General features: G+C 43.6%; 1 protein-coding gene across 1 annotated transcript in view; it reads right to left on the bottom strand.

Annotated features, from left to right (window-relative positions):
* Window positions 1-263: 263 nt before the first annotated feature.
* The window catches only part of LOC137416812 (uncharacterized), a 35,328-nt gene continuing 14,080 nt past the window's right edge, over window positions 264-21,511 (bottom strand). The window contains exon 2 of the mRNA XM_068102462.2: window positions 264-2,302. Within this exon, the coding sequence (XP_067958563.1) occupies window positions 1,761-2,302 (542 nt within the window). The 3' untranslated portion in view covers window positions 264-1,760. The remainder of the gene's footprint in view (window positions 2,303-21,511) is intronic.

Here is a 21,511-nt window from a genome sequence, read left to right as displayed (position 1 = left end):
TCCCGTTGCTGCTGTTGTAGACTTGTTCTTGGTGGGGGTCGATTTTTGAAGTGTACACCCATTGGTCAGACAGCCGCCGGACCACACCCAAATCTGTCTCTTGACTCCACCCACCCAAGGCCGCGACCATCTTGTTTCCAGGGGAGCCAAACATTAGGCTTGTATAGGCTTTTGCCGATTATACACCATCCAGCTTTGTTGTCAGATTTCTAATGGTCTCTAATGGTTCTGCTGATTATACACCCTGAATGACCACGTACAGGTTTTTATGAACAAAAGGTTTATTACCACAGGAGAGAGAGTAGGAGGGCAGAGAGAGAGAGAGAGAGAGAGAGAGAGAGAGAGAGAGAGAGAGAGAGAGAGAGAGAGAGAGAGAGAGAGAGAGAGAGATCGAGAGCGAGACACGACAAAACTGAGGTAAAAGATATAAAATAAATCCCTTATTCTGAATCAATCATTATTATCTTCCTTCATTGTAATTAGTTTCATCAGGATAAAAATTACCGCACAGCGAGTTGACCTACTAAGAGATAGCTAGCGCTTGCCAAGCCAGCCGTTCCTTATCAACTGCGTTGAAATAGCTTGTCAGCTAACACAAAAAAACCTTCACATTGATACAAAATGCATGTAACTTGCAGTGATGTTCTTATATAGATAATCTTTAAATACAGTCGATTAGCCACTCAAAATTCAACATGGCGTCCATCGTTTTCAAAATGGCTGCCAAAATTGCAAAAATGTGCCAGAAACTTTTAAATATTGAATTTCAGATGTTCGAGTATCAAAACAAAATCACAGACCTACATATTATATATCTATAAGAGGTTATTAACATTTTTAATTTATCCTGTTGAAAAAAAGACAACTCAGCAGCGAGCGTGCGTACGTCGAGGCCACCTTGGCAGCCCACTTTGGACAGGTAACCGATCTGTTAATGGGGTTAGTGCTTTTGTGAAGTCCATGCAAGTTGAAGGGCTATGGATCGCATGGCACGCATCCGCATACACCGCACATCCTATCTGCACTTCTCACTCACCCGCACCACACACCCTGTTTGCTACCACATGAGCTATACATTTAAGGCTTCCGAGGGCTCGTTTAAGGATCGTCACCGAACCTTGAGAGGCCAACAATTGCAGTTTTTTTTGTTACATTTATTACCCCTGCCACTGAATGTGGATGGAGATTATGTTTTCACCTATCTGTTTGTTACTTGGAATTTTTTTTTTTTTTGACACGTATGTTGACCATTCCGGTTTGTATGTTTGTCTGTCCGCTCACTTATACTTGCCCACAGGTCACAATTTTAAACCGATCTTCACGAAACTTCACCAAATGGTAGAGTTCGTGGTCCGGCAAAATCCTATCTATTTTGAGGTCAAAAGGTCAACATAGGCCAAAGGCCAACAACTTTTTCTCAAATTTCTAAAATCCTCAATTTTCATCCGATTGACTTGAAATTTGAATGGGATTTGTATATCAGCGAAATGAAATCGAGCACCAACTATTTTTGAGGTCAACATAGGCCAAAAGGTCAACATAAGCCAAATATCAACAACCGTTCCAAATTTCTAATATCCTCAATTTTCATCCGATTGACTTGAAATTTGAAGACGATTTGCATATCAGTCGACTGAATTTAACCACCAATTATTTTTGAGGTCAAAAGGATGCTCTACAGAGTGCCATTATACTTTATTCTGTTTTGCCAAGTGTCGCTCTGAGTGATTTTTCATCTGTGAGCACAATATCTCAAAAAGTTAAGGGGGCTCTCCTGTGTGGCACCTTGAATGACTCCTCAAAGCCTTTGCATTTGAGAAAGTCTTCGCACAAACCGTGCACATGTACGGACGCTCTCCCGTGTGAATTCGCTGATGAATCCGACAGCTCGATGAACTAATGAACCCTTTACCACAAACATTGCATATATAAGGGCGCTCCCCCGTATGAATTCGCTGGTGAATCTGACAGTCCGTTGACTGAATGAACCCTTTACCACAAACATTGCATATATAAGGGCGCTCCCCGGTGTGAATTCTCATGTGCCTATGAATATTTGTTGCGTCACGGAATCCCCTATGGCACACCCTACAGGTGTACTGTTTCTCTCTTGTGTGAATATCTGCATGTCTCACGAACATGCTTTTATAAAACGTTCTATAAGAACAATAAGTGCATTTGTACTCTTCATCACTGGCAACTTGTCGGTGCCTCTCCATGTGCCTCTTCAAATCTGCCTTTTTGGTGAAGCTGTGAGAGCACGAGGTGCAGGTGAACTTCTTGATGAGTTTCTTCTGTTCTCCTGTGAAGAGCATTCATCAATGTAAAAATAAATGTCAGCACCTACTTTACATTGAATGGAAGCTTAAACTACCAACACCAAATTGTAAGTTGATAACATATTAAGTCCAATATTGAACGAATTACTTGTGACAAAGGCTCCCAAAATGATCTGCAAAAAGTTTACATTCTGTAATTCCAGACCCCGCACTGTCCAGCCGTTAAGTGCCGTGTCCCAGAATGTTCTGGGTTGAACCTGTCACTCTCCAAATAATCACAAATGAGCAAATACTACACTGGTACACAGGTAGCTAAATACAGGAAAAGACTATTCCCTCCTCCTCGTTCATTTTGCCGACACCACTGTTCCCTCCTCATACTCTTCATATGAAGTAGTGATCTTAATCTTGCGTGGTATGTGTGTGTGTGTGTGTGTGTGTGTGTGTGTGTGTGTCGTCATACCCCGATATTCGCGGAGGATACGTTCCTGGAAAATGGTGCGAATGTGAAATCCACAAATGTCGGGGCATTTTTTGAATGGGGGGGGGGGGATTTTTTTTTTTTTACTCTGCATGGTCTAGGCTCATGGAAGAGATTTGACACAGAACAAACAACAAATAAGAGCAATCAGAGATTGCAGACCCTCGCCAGGATATGTTTGTAGTCTCTGTGGTATTTATTCGCTGCTGTGTTTGTGTAGTTTATTGATGCCAAAGATTTATGTTCAATCCAATATGGCTGCCGAACCGCGTGACTGATGACGGCATTATTATTATTTTTTTCTCCACCAATATATCCCGAGATGACACTCAAGAAATTTCATCCTTGTTGGATGAAGTTTTGTACTTGTCAAATTATGACGTCATAATGAAGGCACCTATGACATCATCATTAACATACATCATCCCCCATGGAGAGTTCTTTACAAATGAGCCATGTGTCAATTTTTTCTATGTAGCACTTTTAGAGATATAGAAGTGCAAAGTTTTTCGTTTTTCCCAAGATGGCGCCCATACCACGTGACCTATGATGTCATAGTTATCATTCAAATATTCTACAGGAGTTGCACCTATGTTGAAACTTTCCTGTCAATCGAACCAACGGTTGCAGAGAAAAGGAAACTTATTCTGTGCGGACAAACAGCCAGGCAGACAAACAAATGAAAAATCACTGAGCGACACTTGGAAAAGGAGAAAAAGTAGAATGGCACTCGTAGAACATCCTTTTGACGTCAACAATAATTGGTGGTTGAATTCAGTGACCTTATATGCAAACAAGAAGACGTCATGTGGAGCACGATACTTGCAAAATCTGTCCCCTACCCCAAAATTTTTTTTTTCATTGATACAGCAAATTGTCCATTTCATCAAGATTAAAATTGAGAATCTTGATCAAAGCTCGGGTCAACAGGAAGAAAAGTGACGATTTTTCCGATGAAAAAAGATAATTTTGTGAGGTTGACCTTGAGTTGACCTTTGACATTTTGACCTCAAAAATAGTTAGTTTGCCTATTTAGTGACTCAATGTGCAAATGCCGTTCAATTTTCAAGTCAATCAGATGAAAATTGAGGATAAAAAAAACAACAACTTGGCCTATGTTGTCCTGTTGGCCTATGTTGACCTCAAATATACTTGGTGGCTGAATTCAGTGACCAGATATGCAAGTCCTCTTCAAATTTCAAGTCAATTGGATGAAAATTGAGGATTTTAGAAATTTGGCAAAGTTGGTGACCTTTGGCCTATGTTGACCTTTTGACCTCAAAAACAATAGGCTTCTCAATTGGGACGACCTATACAACTTGGTGAAGTTTCGTGACAATCGGTTTAGAATTGTGACCTGTAAGCCGGTGACAAACAAACAGACAAACAGACAGACAGACAGTTTAAAACTTGAAAACAAACGTGACAAACGATTGAAAACAAACAAAACGACAAAAACAAACAAAACAACAAAAACAAAACAACAAACAACGAACAAAACAATCAACAACAAAAAACAAACAAAACAGAACAAAACGACAAAACGGGAAAACAAAACAAACGAAGAAACGGTGACAAACACAACCGACCAATATACTTGAAAAATCTTCGATTTTGCAAGTAATAATCTTCAAATTTTAAGTTAATCGGATGACAATTGACAATTATAGAAATTTGGCCGATGTTCACCTCAAAAATAGTTTCTGGTTGAATTCACTTAGCTGATATGTAAATCCTATTCAAATTTAAATAAATCAGATGAAAATTGAGGATTTTAGAAATTTGAAAAAAGTGGTTGACCATTGACCTATGTTGACCTTTTGAACTCAAAAAGAAATAAGATTGTCGGACCACGAACTCTACCATTTGGTGAAGTTTCGTGAAGATCGGTTTAAAATTGTGACTTGCAGGCAAGTGTAAGTGATCAACATACTTGTCAAAAAAAATTCTTTTTGCCAAAGTAACAAACAGACAAACCGTCACAAATGCAATACCCTCTCCTCTGGCGAGGGTAATAATAACACTTATGATAACGGCATAATAATAATTATATTACAAAACAATATCCCCACTCCCCAAAGGGTTTTGTGACTTGTGATATTGCCTTCACCCCGACACCCTTGCGGAAGTAAATTTTATCATCGGGAATTTAGAATGGTGAAGCACGGTCTGATCTTTTCAATGACATGATGTAACATAGGTAACAGGAACAAAACTAGAACGCCACTCAGAAGAGCGCATACTCCCGCCGTGGGGTTTTTTTTTTTTTTGTGGTTTTTCTTTCTATACTGAATCGAGGCTCGTGAAAGAGCTGACAACCGCGAGGGAAAGACAGCACATGGGGACCACGAGGGAAAGACAGCACATGGGGACCGTGAGGGAAAGACAGTACATGGGGACCACGAGGGAAAGACAGCACATGGGGACCGTGAGGGAAAGACAGCACATGGGGACCACGAGGGAAAGACAACACATGGAGACCGCGAGGGAAAGACAGTACATGGGGACCACGAGGGAAAGACAGCACATGGGGACCGCGAGGGAAAGACAGTACATGGGGACCACGAGGGAAAGACAGCACATGGGGACCACGAGGGAAAGACAGCACATGGGGACCGTGAGGGAAAGACAGTACATGGGGACCACGAGGGAAAGACAGCACATGGGGACCGTGAGGGAAAGACAGCACATGGGGACCACGAGGGAAAGACAGCACATGGGGACCGCGAGGGAAAGACAGCACATGGGGACCACGAGGGAAAGACAGCACATGGGGACCGCGAGGGAAAGACAGTACATGGGGACCGCGAGGGAAAGACAGCACATGGGGACCGCGAGGGAAAGACAGCACATGGGGACCGCGAGGGAAAGACAGCACATGGGGACCACGAGGGAAAGACAGCACATGGGGACCGCGAGGGAAAGACAGCACATGGGGACCACGAGGGAAAGACAGCACATGGGGACCGCGAGGGAAAGACAGTACATGGGGACCGCGAGGGAAAGACAGCACATGGGGACCGCGAGGGAAAGACAGCACATGGGGACCGCGAGGGAAAGACAGCACATGCAAAGACAGCACACAAAGACCCAGTTGGAATAATACGTTTTGTTTAACATCCCCTCTCCCCAAAACAATAAATGAAAAAGAAAGTAAGCCCCAACTGTCAGAGAATTTATTTTGATATATCTCGGAATTAGAGGAGGAAAACATCATTTAAAAATAAGAATAAAAGCTTTAATGCAGTAAAACAGAAAAACAAAATTTTCCCAAAAAAATTTCTTGGATCCGGAATAATATCCTGAGCTTCACCAAAAAAAAATAATCAATTCTTCCTTATTAGTCTAGGGCGATTAGTAATTTCGTGTTTTTTGTTTGTTAAAATTGATTTAGCAATGGATTCTGCTTCAGAATATTATAGAGATGTAAAAAAAATAGGGTTCCATTTTTTATTTTACGTCTAATAGGTAGTAATTCGAAGAAATCCAAGATGGCCGCCATAAAATTTGGAAAATACACTTTTGTGCATATCTTTGTATCTAGATATCATATAAACATGAATAATATGTCCTTTTATATGTTTTCAGACCCAAGGAAGCCATATCTGCCATTGTTTTTACAGAAAAATGCAAGGAAATTAAAATAGTGGGCAATATACCAGCCAAAATGGAGACGGCCGTCGTGAAATCGGATCGTATAATTTCCCAATTAGAATCGATTCAATAAACAATCTTCACTGATAACATTTATTTTGAATACACACACACGCACACGCACACACACACACACACACACACACGCACACACATACACACACACCTAAACATAAACGATGAATGAACATAAACGATCACATAAACGAATGCCTCATTCATCCTCATCCATATCTATCACACGCGGTTCATTGATGTTTGCTTTGTTGTTACAACTGTAACCCACACACCCACAAACTTCAGTACAAGGAATATTGTTATTGCGACAGCTACATCTTCCCATACACCCTTTCTTGCACCCACAGTTCACGAGATTCATTATTGCTTCTGGGGCTGGAGGATTCAGGCATCGACTTGGGGCATAAACCCCATCATCCGAAAGTAACTGCCAACCATACTCGACAGGTGATGGAAGGGACGGATGGCTTTCTGCTGCCTTTCTCCATATCATTGCGATATAATGTGCTCGCTGAACGTGTAACTTTAGCGAACCAGTGGTAGGTGGAAGACTCTCTCCCTCAGCAGCACGGTTGGAGAATAAGAACCAGCGAAGCTCGTTTACTTTCGTGTGAACTTTAGACTTGTACAGCAGACAGACGAAGCGTTCCAGCTGGGAACACACTTCTGGTGACGGATCAGTTTGTCCCAAAGACTCCAGAGCCTCCCATATCTTGTTGTCACATGTCATGAAGACCTTAAACCACCAGTCCTTGCTCCTGCCAGCGAACCTTCCAGACATGTCACTTCCCGTGAATGCGTGGAATCCAAGTATTGCAGACGCACGTTTCTCTCCTAGCATGCCATGAATAGGTTGTACTGCAATGCTCCTCCTCAACTTTCCCTTCCCAGTGAGAAACCTCGTAGCAGGTGGTAGATCGTGAAATCTCTGAATCAGTAGGAGGAAGATATCGGTATCTGGCGAATCAATGATAACTTCTGCATCTTTGTCGACTGTGAGAGCATGCAGAATTAAGAGTGTATCGGCCTCTTCTTGGCTGTGCGTGAGTAGACTGTCTGGAACTTCAGTGTTGCCCGTGGTCTTAGTTCCTGATGTCACCATGAACTTCTTCAACTTGTTTGGATGAGCCTTGCTGTAAGATAGACACTTCACAGCCAAGTACTCTGTAAGCTCTGCCTTGGTCTTCACATTGGAAAGGAAATCTTTGAGTGAAATCTTCTGGATCAATGTACTATCCCTGACGTGATAGTATGTTGATTTCCCCTTTGTCCTCTTTAGGCGCATTTTGTCTTTCAGTGAGTTATCGATGTATCGGTCGAATACCAACCTCACGTCATCATAATGCACGGCAATATTTTCGAGGCGTTCAATGAACGATTGAGCAAAGTCACTGCATGTAATCATTTGTTCTGTTTTGGAGATCCCGTTAACAAGAGCCATGCCATCAATGATTATCACTCTATGGCGAGAAGTAGTCTCGTTTTCATTGATCACTCCTGATCTTGTGGTTGTGTCTGGGTTTTGGCTGATCTGAGAGGGTTCCTGCAAATTTTGGCTTGAGATTTCATAGTCAGTTGATGGGTCATTAGTTTCTTCCCCAGCGTGTGCTGCTGCATCATTCAAAGCGGCAATTCCCGCGTCTTGATGCTCATTGATTTCTGTCGAAATAGGTTCTCCTGGTGGATCATGTACATCCTGCTCTTCAGGCTCAGCCAGATGCTCAAGTTGACGAAGGATTTTTGCCTTGTCGTATGCCAACAAGAGGGATCCATCAGATGCAAATAAAGAACGTGGAACGATGCCAAATTCATAGGTGCCAATACATTCTTTCAGGTCGAGCTCTGGTCGGCTCCGTGAGATAACGATGAACCTCTGCAACAATCCTCGCTCTTCTTTGACTTTGATCAGCTTGTCGCCCGATCTCACTTCTGTTGTGGCATTCGAACTCTTGAATGTTCGAAGTTTTCTTTTCGTCATTTTGTCCCACACAGAAAGTTTTCCCTCAGCTAAACGATCTGTGGCAAATTGCTGGAACATCTGTTGTCCGATCTCGTCGCGCTCTAAGATGTCGCTGGACACTTTTTCATTCATGACTTCTTTGGTGAGCAGGTTGTAGACCTCGTCTACTTCCTCTTCCATAAATGGATCGCCATGTTCACGGAACACCCTAGAAAGCTTGGAGGCATGGCTCATCACCCGGGAAAGCTTTCCCCCCGTGATTTCGTGGTGTTGTTTTCTGCTCTGGTTTTCACCAAGACCATATCCCTCCGCAAACTCGTGCAGTGACTTTGACAGCTCAGGTGCAATGAGGAAGAACTTGTCAAGCGCCTTCTCATTTTGAGTTATCCCTACGATTCCTCCAATCACCTTCAGTGTACGGTTTTCTTGCTCAATGCCATGGTCTGGGGCTATTGATGTGAAGCCTGCCAATCCTTTTGTCACACAGAAGTTCCCTTTCATGAATTCCCTCCACAGTTCTGGGTGCTGCTTTTCAGTCTCCTGCATTGTTGAAATGTAGAGAGGGAGCAACCGAGCATAGTTTAGATGATCGTGCTTGATAGCTTGCTTGATATCATGTGGTCTTTGAGCTTTGTGGAAAGAATCTGCTCTGGCTTTGTTTTGTTTGAGGGCCGGCTGAAATGAACATCGGCAATGTTGTCTAGGATCAATTGTTTCAGGTATGGCTTATAACTATGGTTGTCTGAGACCGGAAAGTCGTGCTCCTTAAGTAAATTGACATAGGTTACATGAATTTCATTCATATTCAGCACAGCATTTTCAGTAGTATCATTCAACGCAGTTTCAACAATTTCAATGAGTTCAAGGTCTGATAACACCTGACCAAAGTTAACATTGGTTGTTTCTGTTTGTTTTTCCGTCTTAACTATAGCACGTTTGGCCTTAACTACACATGGTAAATGATATTTCATGTCCTCAGCCATTGCTTGCAATGGGTCAGGCAAACTTATGACACTGTTCAGTCTCACTTTCAGATTGTCATTACTTGTTTCTTGGCCAATGTTTCTGATCTGGAGTCCCATGTTCTTTGTTGACACATTGTGTAGTTCACTTCCTCTGTCTTCCTGGCATATGACACATCTGAGCGCGTCAAATGTCTGTTCTCGGGAACACCTTCTGGATGTTGACGTGCTTTCCCCTAGATCACTAGAACTTGGTCGTCCTCTCTTTTTCAGTCGGATTTCTGCGGCACTGCCTGATGTTGTTCCTTTCTCAAACCTAGCCTTTGCTCGATCAATGTGCATCTTATTGGTAACATCTTTGTAACAAGCTTTATGGTAGCGGAGACCTTTTGCGAGCAATTCTTCAGCAGAGGAATATTGCAAACGTCTATTCAATGATGCAAACTTTGTTTCACCATACGTGTACTGTTCCTCAGCACCTGCCATCAGTTTCTCGACAGAGGAGAGTTTTGGTTTTGTTACAAAGGTTGTATAGTCTGTTTGCCCTATGGCCATTTGGCATACAAAACAAAGTCCGAAATCTACTGACTTCTCAATCTTCCTGGGTGGTGAGTCACTCATCTTGAAGGTAGGTGTAATTTTCTAGACACTCTTGAACTGTCGTCGGTCCTGCAAAGATAGATACTACTATTCAGATTCACATTTCGTCAACACAGTCAAAACCAGACCTTAACTAGATGGTGGAAACTTAATTAACCGATTTCATGCCGGCCGACCCCACTTTGGCTGGTATATGTCCACTATTTTATTTTCCTTGCATTTTTCTGTAAAAACAATGGCAGAAATGGCTTCCTTGGGTCTGAAAACATATAAAAGGACATATTATTCATGTTTATATGATATCTAGATACAAAGATATGCACAAAAGTGTATTTTCCAAATTTTATGGCGGCCATCTTGGATTTCTTCGAATTACTACCTATTAGACGTAAAAGAAAAAATGGAACCCTATTTTTTTTACATCTCTATAATATTCTGAAGCAGAATCCATTGCTAAATCAATTTTAACAAACAAAAAACACAAACAATATTGTTATGACATATGGGCCTGCACTATATCCCAAGGGCTATCATCCCACCAACTTTCATCCAAATCCGTTCAGAACTTTTCCAGATATCTTGTTCACGAACATACGAACACACACACACACACACACACACACACACACACACACACACACACACACACACACACACACACACACACACACACACACACACACACACACACACACACACACACACACACACACACACACACACACACACACACACACTGGCAGGAGTAATAAACCTGAAAATCACAGAGCCAGAACCAGAATTATTTATTTGGTCTGGGAAGCCCATGCGAGGTACCTTCTTCTTCTTCAGCCTCTCATCCCTGGGTGTGCGATCTTTAAAAAAAAAAGTTGGGATTTTGCCAAATCTGTTTTATTCGTTTGTTAATATACCACAGCCATTGACAAATCTGGAACTAAGTCTTTATAAGTTCATCAAATACTGACACCACGAATGACATTCGCTGAGCTAAATGTTGATATCTCTTCTAAGATTAAAAAAAAAAAAAAAAAAAAAAAAAAGTTTTAAAGCATTATACGCATCAAACGATACATTTTATGAAATGGGGAAAGCTAATACACACTTTGGTGGTTTTAAAATGACAGAATATGTCTTTATTAAAAAAAAAAAAAATGAACATTGAAGACGACGCTGCTAAAAAAATTAACCGCTCTAACGCATAACCACGAGTTGAAACTACATTTACAACAAATATGAAAACTATTTTAATATCAATGTTAAATATAGAATATATAGAAGATAATGTTAAAAAAAAATGAGCCCTATCTTCCAATGGTAAAAAAAATCCTTCAAAAAATTCCTGGATCGGGAATAATATCCTGAGCTTCACCAAAAACTAATCAATTCTTCCTTATCCCAAGGGCAATCATCCCACCAACTTTCATCCAAATCTGTTCAGAACTTTTCCAGATATCTTGTTCACAAACACACGAACACACACACGGACGGGCAGATCGAATGCATTACTCCCTGGTGGGAGTAAAAATTGGGGTCTAATGGGGAGAGGAGAGGTTGCCCCCAAAAATAGGTACTGTACTTTTTTCAGAAACCACACAATATCAATGAAACTTGACCACAACCTTCAACACCGATGATGTACCAAAAAAATTTCACAGCATTAGAAAAAAAATCAGGCCCTCATGGGATGTGATGGGGTTGGAGGGGGAGGGGGAGGGGATGGTGGAGTTTGTCCTTTCCAAAATACTTATTAGTGTCGTATACTGCTTTATTCTACTAGGTGAGTGCCCAGGGGTATTGCCCCTATTTTTATGAAGAATTGATTAGTTTTTGGTGAAGCGCAGGATATTATTCCGAATCCAGGAATTTTTTTTGGAAATATTTTTGGGAAAATTTTGTTTTTCTGTTTTACTGCATTAAAGCTTTTATTCTTATTCTTAAATGATGTTTTTCTCCTCTAATTCCGAGATATATCAAAATAAATTCTCTGACAGTTATGGCTTACTTTATTTTTCATTTATTGTTCAGGAGCAGATGGGTACAAGTTTTTTAATGCCGTGAACAAACTTTGGTACATCACGGGTATTGAAGGTTGTGGTCAAGTTTCTTCGGAGTTGCTTGTGTAGTTTCTGAGAAGAAAGCAAATGTCTATTTTGGGGGGTCAAACCTGGACCCACTTTAACGTCCCATAAACCTCCTTAGACTTTTCTCAGTGCCGTGAACAAACTTTAGTCACAACATAACAAATATTTAAAAAATTTGTATATAAGATCGAGGCTCATAATATGTAAGAGTGAACAAAAACAAACAAAAAAAACACCATTGGAGGCCATTTTGCCCCGCAGAGCAGGGGTTGGCCTTTTTCGGGCACCGTGGTCCCCTTTTTGAAGCAATGTTTTATGGCCGGATGCCCTTCCTGCCGCCAACCCTGTTAGTCGCCTTTTGTGACACACAGGGAATTACCAGTGAACTGGTTCTCAATTTGTCGACCTCGGAAGGATGACAGACTGAGTCAACCCCCCCCCGGCGTTAATTAAGCGATCAACTGGGATTCAAACCCAGGATCCCAGGATCCCAAGCCGGCACCCCAACCGCTAAGCCAACACCAAGCTCTCATGTAAGAGCCAACATTAATCACAAAAAAACCCCAAAAAACGGACACATAAAACATATAATAAAGGGAGCGGGAGACAAGATGGGGAGAGAGGGGGAAGCACACAAGTGCAACATTTGAGAGCAGGGACATCGGGAGATCTGTGGAAAGGGGAGGGCTTGGGAGGAGTGGAGGGGAGGAGAGGTATAAAACACATGGACACTGCTAGGACTTCCAGGAAAGAAGTCGGTATTTCAAAAAAGTGGATCTGGGGTGAATTAACGGGGGTAGAAAAGATAGAGGTTATGGATGGGGAAAGACAAGAGATGGTGGTGAACAGCTGTTTTAAAGACCTGAAAGGATATTTGGGGGACAGAGCACAGACAGAGAGAGCTAGGGGAGCTAGGCCGGAGAGGAGTCGGTAAAAGACAAAAAGACAACCAACCTGCCTACGGTGAGTGAGTGAAAGGCCCTCGGAGTTAGTTTTATCACGGAAGATTCCAAGGATTCTGAAAGCTTTGGTTTCAACAGCGTGAAGACAAGCTAGTTGTGAGGCAGGAACACCAGCCCAGAGGGGAGAGCAGTATTCCATTGAGCTGCGGTGACCTGGTCTGAAACCAAATTGATGATCAAAGATCAAGCCATTGGAGAAGAGGAAGGATTTGATATCGGAAGCAATGATGGATTCCATGACTTCGCTGATAATTGGGAGCACGCTGATTGGTTTGTAGTTGCAAGGATCTGTTTATGCACCTTTTTGTGTGAAGCGGTAATTTTGGCTGATTTCCAAGCTGACCTTGAGCAAAAGAGAGGATGAAGAGAACAGAGAGAGGGTGTGAAAGAGCGGCACAGCCGGATTTTAGGACCCGTGGTCTGATGCCGTCTGGTATCGTTGCAGAATCAGAGTTGTGGATTCACATAGACTTCTAAACCTTGTCAGGAGAGAAGGACAGAGTTCAGGAGCAGCTGGGTACGACTAAGTACAGTGGGTACAGAGAGAGACAGGTTTGGGACACAAGATTTTGAGGCAATCACAGAGTTGAGGCATTCAGCCTTTTCACGTGCGGAGTCAGCTGTGTAGCCGTTTGAGGTGAGGGAGGGAATGGAGGGGGAACAAACACCAGAAACAGATTTGACCAGACGCCACCAGGATTTGGAAGAGGGAGACGGGTTTGAGAGTTCAGTCTTGAGAGTAGAGAGATATTGTTTCCTGGCTCTCCTGAGGGCGGAAACACACTTGTTCCGGGCTTTGTGAAAGGAAATGAGATTTCCTTCCATTGGATTTGCCTTCCAGGAGGCGAAGGCAAGTTGTTTCAGGGCAACTGCCTCACCACAAGATTCCGTGTACCGTGGATGGGAGGAAGGGTGTGACAACTGAAGACGAGATGGGATAAATCTGTGCATGAGAGAGAGAGAGCAGTTTACTTTGGAAGAATTCCCAGGATGAGTTGATGCCAGAGGCAATGGAGATGGGAGACCAGGCCAGATGATTGATGGCTGCTTGAGCACCATGCCATGTGGCCTGAGTGAAATGCCAGACTAGTCGACACTGACGAGGCTCTCTGTGAATGGCCAGAGAGATGTCCACTTTAACAAGTATGTGGTCAGATGAACAGATTGGAGCAGAAGAAGAGCAGCAGACATTTGCAGGGAAGTTTGTCAAAACCATGTGTAGAAGAGAAGATGCTCCGTTGACTGAGATCCGGGTTGGGAAATTGAGATTGTGTCAGTCCCAGTTGGTCGCAGAAGTCCTTTGCTGAGGTGCCATGGCTGGTGAGAGAGGTACCCACACCCAGCCAGCTGGCATGATGACAGATGAAATCACCACATATGAGGAAGAGAGAGTTCGGATGAGTAGCTGGAAGTTGGTCCATGTTATCAGACAGCGAGATGTAGATGGAGTCATCACTGTTTGGTGGACGGTACAGAAGACATATGAACAAAAGGTGGGAGCGAAGGGGAAGCCGTAGCAAGAGGTACTCCTGGGGTGAGGTGGAGAGATGGCAGTGCAGGGAGAGTGAGGAAGAGAGTTTATGACAAAGATAGCAACCCCAACCTCCAGGATGAGGCTCAGGTCTATCGTACCGGAGGAGGGAGTAACCAGGAAGAGATATTAAGGAATCAGAGACATCTTGAAGGAGGAAAGTTTCTGTTAAGCAGATCAAGTCTGGTTTGTCAGAAGCAACCTGTATGGAGAGATCAATCAGTTTTGAGCGAAAGCCCCGGATGTTTGAGGTCCATACCATTAAAGAAGAGGAAGGGCGAGCATCGGATACATGACAGGGGAGAGAAGGGGTAGGGTAAGATGTGGAAGAGGAGGAGGTAGGGAGAGCAGTTGATAGTTTGTCGGAGATTTCAGAATAGCAAGGAGAAAGGGAAGGATGAGGAGGACAAAAGTTTGATGGTGATTGAGTGAGGCACAGTGAGGTGTTGTTTGAGGGGGGGGGGGGGGGGGAGCGAGGAAGAAGGTTGGAGGAGATGGAGGTAAGAGTTGGAAGGGAGAGCGAAGTGGGGAGGACGCTTTTAGTAGGAGGGGTGAGAGGGGAGAATTGGAGAAAAAAGGAGGATGGGGAGATTTGAAGGGAAGGGGTGGGGTGAGGGGGGATTTTATGAGGAGAGGGGCAAGGGGGGAGATTTGAAAGGGATGGGTGAGGAGGTAGATTAGGAGGGGAGGGCTGAGTTTGGATTTTAGAAAGTGTTGGATGATTAATGGAAAACAAACATGAATTGCAAAATGAGTATCTTGTGATTTTAGAGTCAGAGATCCATTTGAAAACATTGGAGGAGGGGTGGAATGCATGTGGGTTTACGGAATGTAGGAAGGAAGAGTTGTAGGAGATGGAATTTTGATATTAAATGAAGAGCTTGGTGAGGAACTCAAAAACAACCTTTTAAAGAAGAAGAAGAAAAATCATTTGTAATATACAACAGAATACAACCCTTCAGGGGAAAGTTTAAACATTTTTAAACGAAACTATGAAAACTATTTGGGCAAATACCCTAAAAGAGGGCATGAGGATTCCTTACGGGGATGAATGATTCCAGCGCAGGTTCAGAAGCAGGAGTAGAGGAATAGGAGATTGACAGAAAGGAGAGCAGAGCACAAAGGAACAGGGAGGTGTATAAGCAAATGTGTTAGTGCGGGAGAGGCCCACTTTTTAAATTCTTCGTTAAAATGTTGTTGTTTTAAAGGTTTTTTGAAGGTTTGGGTCTCACTATCTGCCATGATCTTTCTTGGGAAAACCACATTTCCAAGCTGGCCTCCAAAGCCAGTCGCCGACTGGGCATCCTCCGTCGTGCGAAGTCCTTCCTTGGCACACCTGAGCTCCTCACCACATACAAGGCTTTTATCCGCAGCTCAATGGAATACTGTTCCCCCCTCTGGGAAGGTGCTCCTGCCTCACACCTAGCTCAGCTTCACGCTGTTGAAACCAAAGCTTTCAGAATCATTGGAATCTCCTGCGATGAAGTTAACTCCGAGGGCCTTTCACTCACTCACCACAGGCAGGTTGGTGGTCTTTCTGTCTTCTACTGACTCCTCTCCAGCCTTGCTCCACCAGCTCTCTCTGTTTTCTGCCCCCCAAATATTCCTGCAGGTCGCACAAGATCTGCCAGCAACCCTCTTATGGTTACACTGCCAAAATCTCGGCTCTCTGCTCACCTTCTCTTTTATTCCCCTTTTCTCCCACCTCTGGAACAAACTCCCCCACTCCCTTCAATCCCACCCCTCCCTCCAGGTCTTCAAAACAGCTGTTCACCACCATCTTTTATCTTCCCCCATCCAAAACCTTGATCTTTTCTACCCCCGCTAATTCACCCCAGATCCACTTTTTTGAAATTCCAACTTCTTTCCTGGAAGTCCTTGCAATGTGCATATGTTTTATACCTCTCCCACCTCCCCCCAAGCCCTCTCCTTCCCACAGTTCTCTCGATGTCCCTGCTCTCAAATGTTGTGTTTGTGTCCTTCCCCTCTCTCCCCATCTTGTCTACCGTTCCCCTTATTTTGTGTTTTATGTGTCGGTTTGACTTTTTGTGTGATTAATGTTAGCTCTTTCACGAGCCTCAATCTTGTACAGTCACGTGAAAAAGTAAGTACACCCCATGTAAAGTTTTGACTTTTTCAACATATTTCAACATACAGCTAGCTATTTGATCTTCATTTCAACAATATTGAAAGATAAAGGTGATATAATATAACAAATATCATGAAACATTTACATTTTGTAGTCCATTGTATAATTTAAATAAACATAAATGCAAATTTCGCATGTGGAAAAAGTAAGTACACCCCTACATTTATCACTACTTCAAATACCTAAAATTAAAATCAGGTGCACCAGCTCAGGTGCAAATGATTAGAACATCATTAGAGAGGATCTTGGAGGAACCTGCCTTATTTAAACCTCAGACATTTAGTGTGGTTTGCTCTTTGAAGTGTGCGGCATCACCATGCCTAAATCAAAAGAGCTGCTCTGAGGCCTTCAGAAAGAAGGTTATAGATGCCTACGAGTCTGGGAAGGGATTTAAAAATCTCCAAATAATTTGAAATCAATCATTCGACTGTCCAGAAGATCATCTTCAAGTGGAGAGGATTGCAAACAACTGCCAACTTGTTCAGGCCAGGCCGCCCCAGCAAGTTCAGCCCGAGAGCAGACCGCAAGGTGCTGAAAGAAGTCTCGAAGAACCCCAGAATGTCATCACGGAACCTAGAGGTAGCTCTTGCCACTGCTGATGTCAAAGTGCACGCATCTACCATTAGAAAGAGGCTGCACACATTTGATCTACATGGGAGGTGTGCCAGGAGGAAACCTTTGCTGTCCAGAAAGAACATCAGGGCAAGACTAAAATTTGCCAATGAACACCGAGGCAAAGACCAGCACTTCTGGAACAATGTGCTCTGGACAGATGAGTCAAAGGTAGAGCTATTTGGCCACAGTACCAATAGACATGTTTGGCGAAAACCAAAGACAGCATTTGAACACAAGAACCTGATACCAACTGTAAAGCATGGTGGTGGAAATATTATGGTTTGGGGCAGCTCACCATCATAGAATCCACTATGAATTATTCATTGCACCAGAGGGTGCTTGAGGATAATGTGAGGCCATGTGTCAGTCGGTTGAAGCTCAACCGAAAGTGCACCTTGCAACTTGACAATGACCCGAAACATACCAGTAAATCCACCAAGGAATGGCTGAAAAGAAAGAAATGGAGGGTTCTGGAATGACCAAGTCAAAGCCCGGATCTAAATCCCATCGAGATGTTGTGGGGGTATTTGAAACGAGCTGTGCATGCAAGAAAACCCTCAAACATCGCACAGCTGAAAGAATTCTGCATGGAGGAGTGGGCAAAAATTTCTCCCAGTCGATGTCAGGGACTGGTAGACAGTTATAAGAAACGCAGACTTGAGGTTGTTTCTGCCGAAGGGGGCAATACCACCTATTAGAGCCAAGGATGTACTTACTTTTTCCACATGCAAAATTTGCATTTATGTTTATTTAAATTATACAATGGACTACAAAATGTAAATGTTTCATGATATTTGTTATATTACATCACCTTTATCTATCAATATGGTTGAAATGAAAATCAAATAGCTGTATGTTGAAATATGTTGAAAAAGTCAAAACTTTACATGGGGTGTACTTACTTTTTCACGTGACTATGAAAAAAAAAAAAAAAAAAAAAAATGAAAAAAAGGTTCGGTGAAAGTGGATCAGAGGAAGGAGGAGAAAGTTGAAGGAGTATGGTGAAAACTAGAATTGGCAAGGTGTCAGCTGGAGAGGATCGCGTTATGAAGGAAGGGAAAAAAAACAAAAACAAAAACGGGTGGGGCGAAAAATGTGGTCGAAAAAGGAACGATCAAGACCAACAAACAACAACAGGCATTTTAAGGCCATTTTCCCTGCAAGAGCGGGGGTTAGCCTTGTGGTCCCCATGACAATCTTCTCCATTTTGCCCTATTTTCTGCATCTCCCCTTGTTAACCCCCTTGCCCGCATTTCTTGTTCGACCATCTTTAGCCAAGTCTTTCTCGGTGTTCCCCGTCCTCTACTTCCTTCTAAATTCATTTCCATCACTCTTCTCAACCAGTCACTTTCATCCTTCCTCAACACATGACCAAACCATCTCAAACTGTTTCTCTTCACAGCATCAATCACAGGCTCTATTCCCATCATCTTTCGCAATTCATCATTTGTCTTCGCATCTCTGAACGATACTCCACACATCCACCGAACCATTCGCATTTCCACCCTTTCCAGCCTTCGTTGCTGCTCCACGTTCATTACCCATGTCTCGCTCCCATAAATCATAACACTTGTCACACATGCAGCATACACCTTTCCCTTCTGCTTCAACTTCAACGACACCCCTCCTCGTCAGCACGCCACTCAGTTCCCAAAACTTCTTCCATGCACATCTCACTCCAGCAACCGTTGCCGAGTCTGATCCACGTTCTCCATTCAGCATGTCTCCTAGGTAACAAAATGTTTTCACACCTTCCAGCTTCACGCCGTCTCCAAGATCCAACTCAACATTTCCTCCATCTGCAGCTCCCTCTGTGCACACCTTATACTTGAATGTAGCTGTCACACTGATTAATGACCCTCTCAAACCACTACATTTTTGATGATCCCACTCGGCGCACATTGTACATTGAATGGAATTCACTCCGACACCCTTCCTGCACACAGCACACGGCCACTTCCCAGTTCTTTCCACCTCACCACATGCTTTACACTTGCCATCACCTTCGTTTTTCCGATATTCACCTTCAGACCTTTTGTCTCCATACATTCCTTCCACTTGTTCATCTTCTCCTTCAGTCCATCCATACTTTCTGCAATCAACACCAGATCATCTGCATTCAACAACTCCCACGGTAAACCCTCCTTTACGTTCCGAGCCAGCACCTCCATCACAGCTACAAATACTCATGGACTTAGTACTGACCCCTGATGCACTCTCACCTTCACCTCAAACTCACCACTGTTCCCTTCCTTTGTCCTTACAGCTGTGCACGCTCTTTTGTACATTGCCATCACTACTCTGATCAACCATTCCTCCACTCCTAACTTCCTCAATGCCCATGTCACTACTTCACGTGGAACCCTATCGAATGCTTTCTCCAGATCAACAAACCCAAGAAACAACTTCTTCCTCTTCTCCATGTACTTCTCCTGCAACTGCATCACAATAAAAAGCACGTCTGTCGTTCCTCTTCCTGGCATAAATCCAAACTGCATTTCGTCAATCTTCACTTTCTTCCTTTTCCTCCTCTCCAACACCCTTTCCAATACCTTCATTCCATGCTCCAATAACTTTATCGCTCGATACGAGCCACAGTCCAGAGGGTCACCTTTCCCCTTGTAATGAGGGACAAGGGTACTCAGTTCCCAATCCACTGGAATGCGGCCTTCTTTCACCACCAGATTGCAGATCTCTGTCATTCTCTTCACAACACAATTTCCCGCTTCCTTAAACATATCTCTCACAACTCCCGTCGGCCCTCCCGCTTTTCTACTCTTCATTGCTGTTATCGCTTCCTCAACTTCCTTCTCGGTTATCTTCTCTGCGGGTCCTAAAACTGGGTTACTCTCGATGTTGCCATCCCATTCATTCTCTGCATTCAACAGTATTTCCACATATCTCTTCCATCTTCCTTTAATTCCATCTGGGTCCACAACGATTTGTCCCACTTCATCCTTCAAGCAACTCACCCCCATCACATCTCTCTTTCGCTATCTGCTTTGCAATCCTGAATACCGCTCTCTGACCCTCTTCCAAATCCAAGCGTTCTCCAAACATTTTCCTACATGCCTCCTGCGCCTTTGCTACCTCTTTCTTTGCAGCCTTCTTGGCTGCCTTATAACTTTCATGCTCTGCCTTTTCTGCCCCCAAACCCTTCGCCTTCTGCCACTTCTTGAAATTCTTCCTCTTCTGGTCAATCTTCTTTCCAACTTCATCATCCCACCACCATGTTTCCGAGTGCCTCGGTGGTCCTTTTGTCCATCCACATACCTCACCAATGGCTCCCAACAGACTATCTTTCATTGACATCCAACCACTTTCAAGCTCAACCACATCATCCTCTACCATACTCAGCCTCTCTTTTAATGCCTCCCTCACTGTCAACTCTTTCAACCTCCACACCTTCATTCTCGGTTGGTACTTCACCCGCCGAGCTCTCCTCGCACCTTTCACCCTTATGTCGCAGACAACCAAGTGGTGCTGTGAAACAGCCTCCTCCCCCGGGATCACCTTTGTGTCCCGGAGGTAACCCCTATCTCGCCTACGCACCAGCAGGTAGTCAACGGTTGTCGTCGACCCACCTGACATGTATGTGACAAGCTTATTATCCTCTTTCTGGAACTGAGTGTTACAAATCAACAAATCAGCTCCATCAGCAAACTCCAAAATTCTTTCACCTTCTCCATTTCTCACACCATGTCCGTAACCCTGAGCACACCTGAGCTCCTCACCACATACAAGGCTTTCATCCGCAGCTCAATGGAATACTGTTCTCCCCTATGGGCTGGTGCTCCTGCCTCACACCTGGCTCGGCTTCACGCTGTTGAATCCAAAGCTTTCAAAATCATTGGAATCTCCCGCGATGAAGCTATCTCTGAGGGCCTTTCACTCACTCACCGCAGGCAGGTAGGTGGTCTTTCTGTCTTCTACCGACTCCTCTCCGGCCTTGCTCCCCCAGCTCTCTCCGTGCTCTGTCCCCCAGATATTCCTACAGGTCGCACAAGATCTGCCAGCAACCCTCTGATGGTTAAACTGCCGAAATCTCGGCTCTCTGCTCACCTTCACTCTTTCATTCCTCTTTTCTCCCGCCTGTGGAACAAACTCCCACACTCCCTTCAATCCCTCTCCTCCCTCCAGGTCTTTAAAACAGCTGTTCACCACCATCTCTTATCTTCCCCCATCCATAACCTTGATCTTTTCTACCCCCACTAATTCA

This window comes from Myxine glutinosa, chromosome 1, assembly GCF_964187855.1.
Source record: "Myxine glutinosa chromosome 1, kmMyxGlut1.1, whole genome shotgun sequence".
Taxonomy (NCBI): Eukaryota; Metazoa; Chordata; class Myxini; order Myxiniformes; family Myxinidae; genus Myxine; species Myxine glutinosa.
Note: the sequence above shows the minus strand (reverse complement) of the source record. Positions and strands in the feature narration are given on the sequence as shown.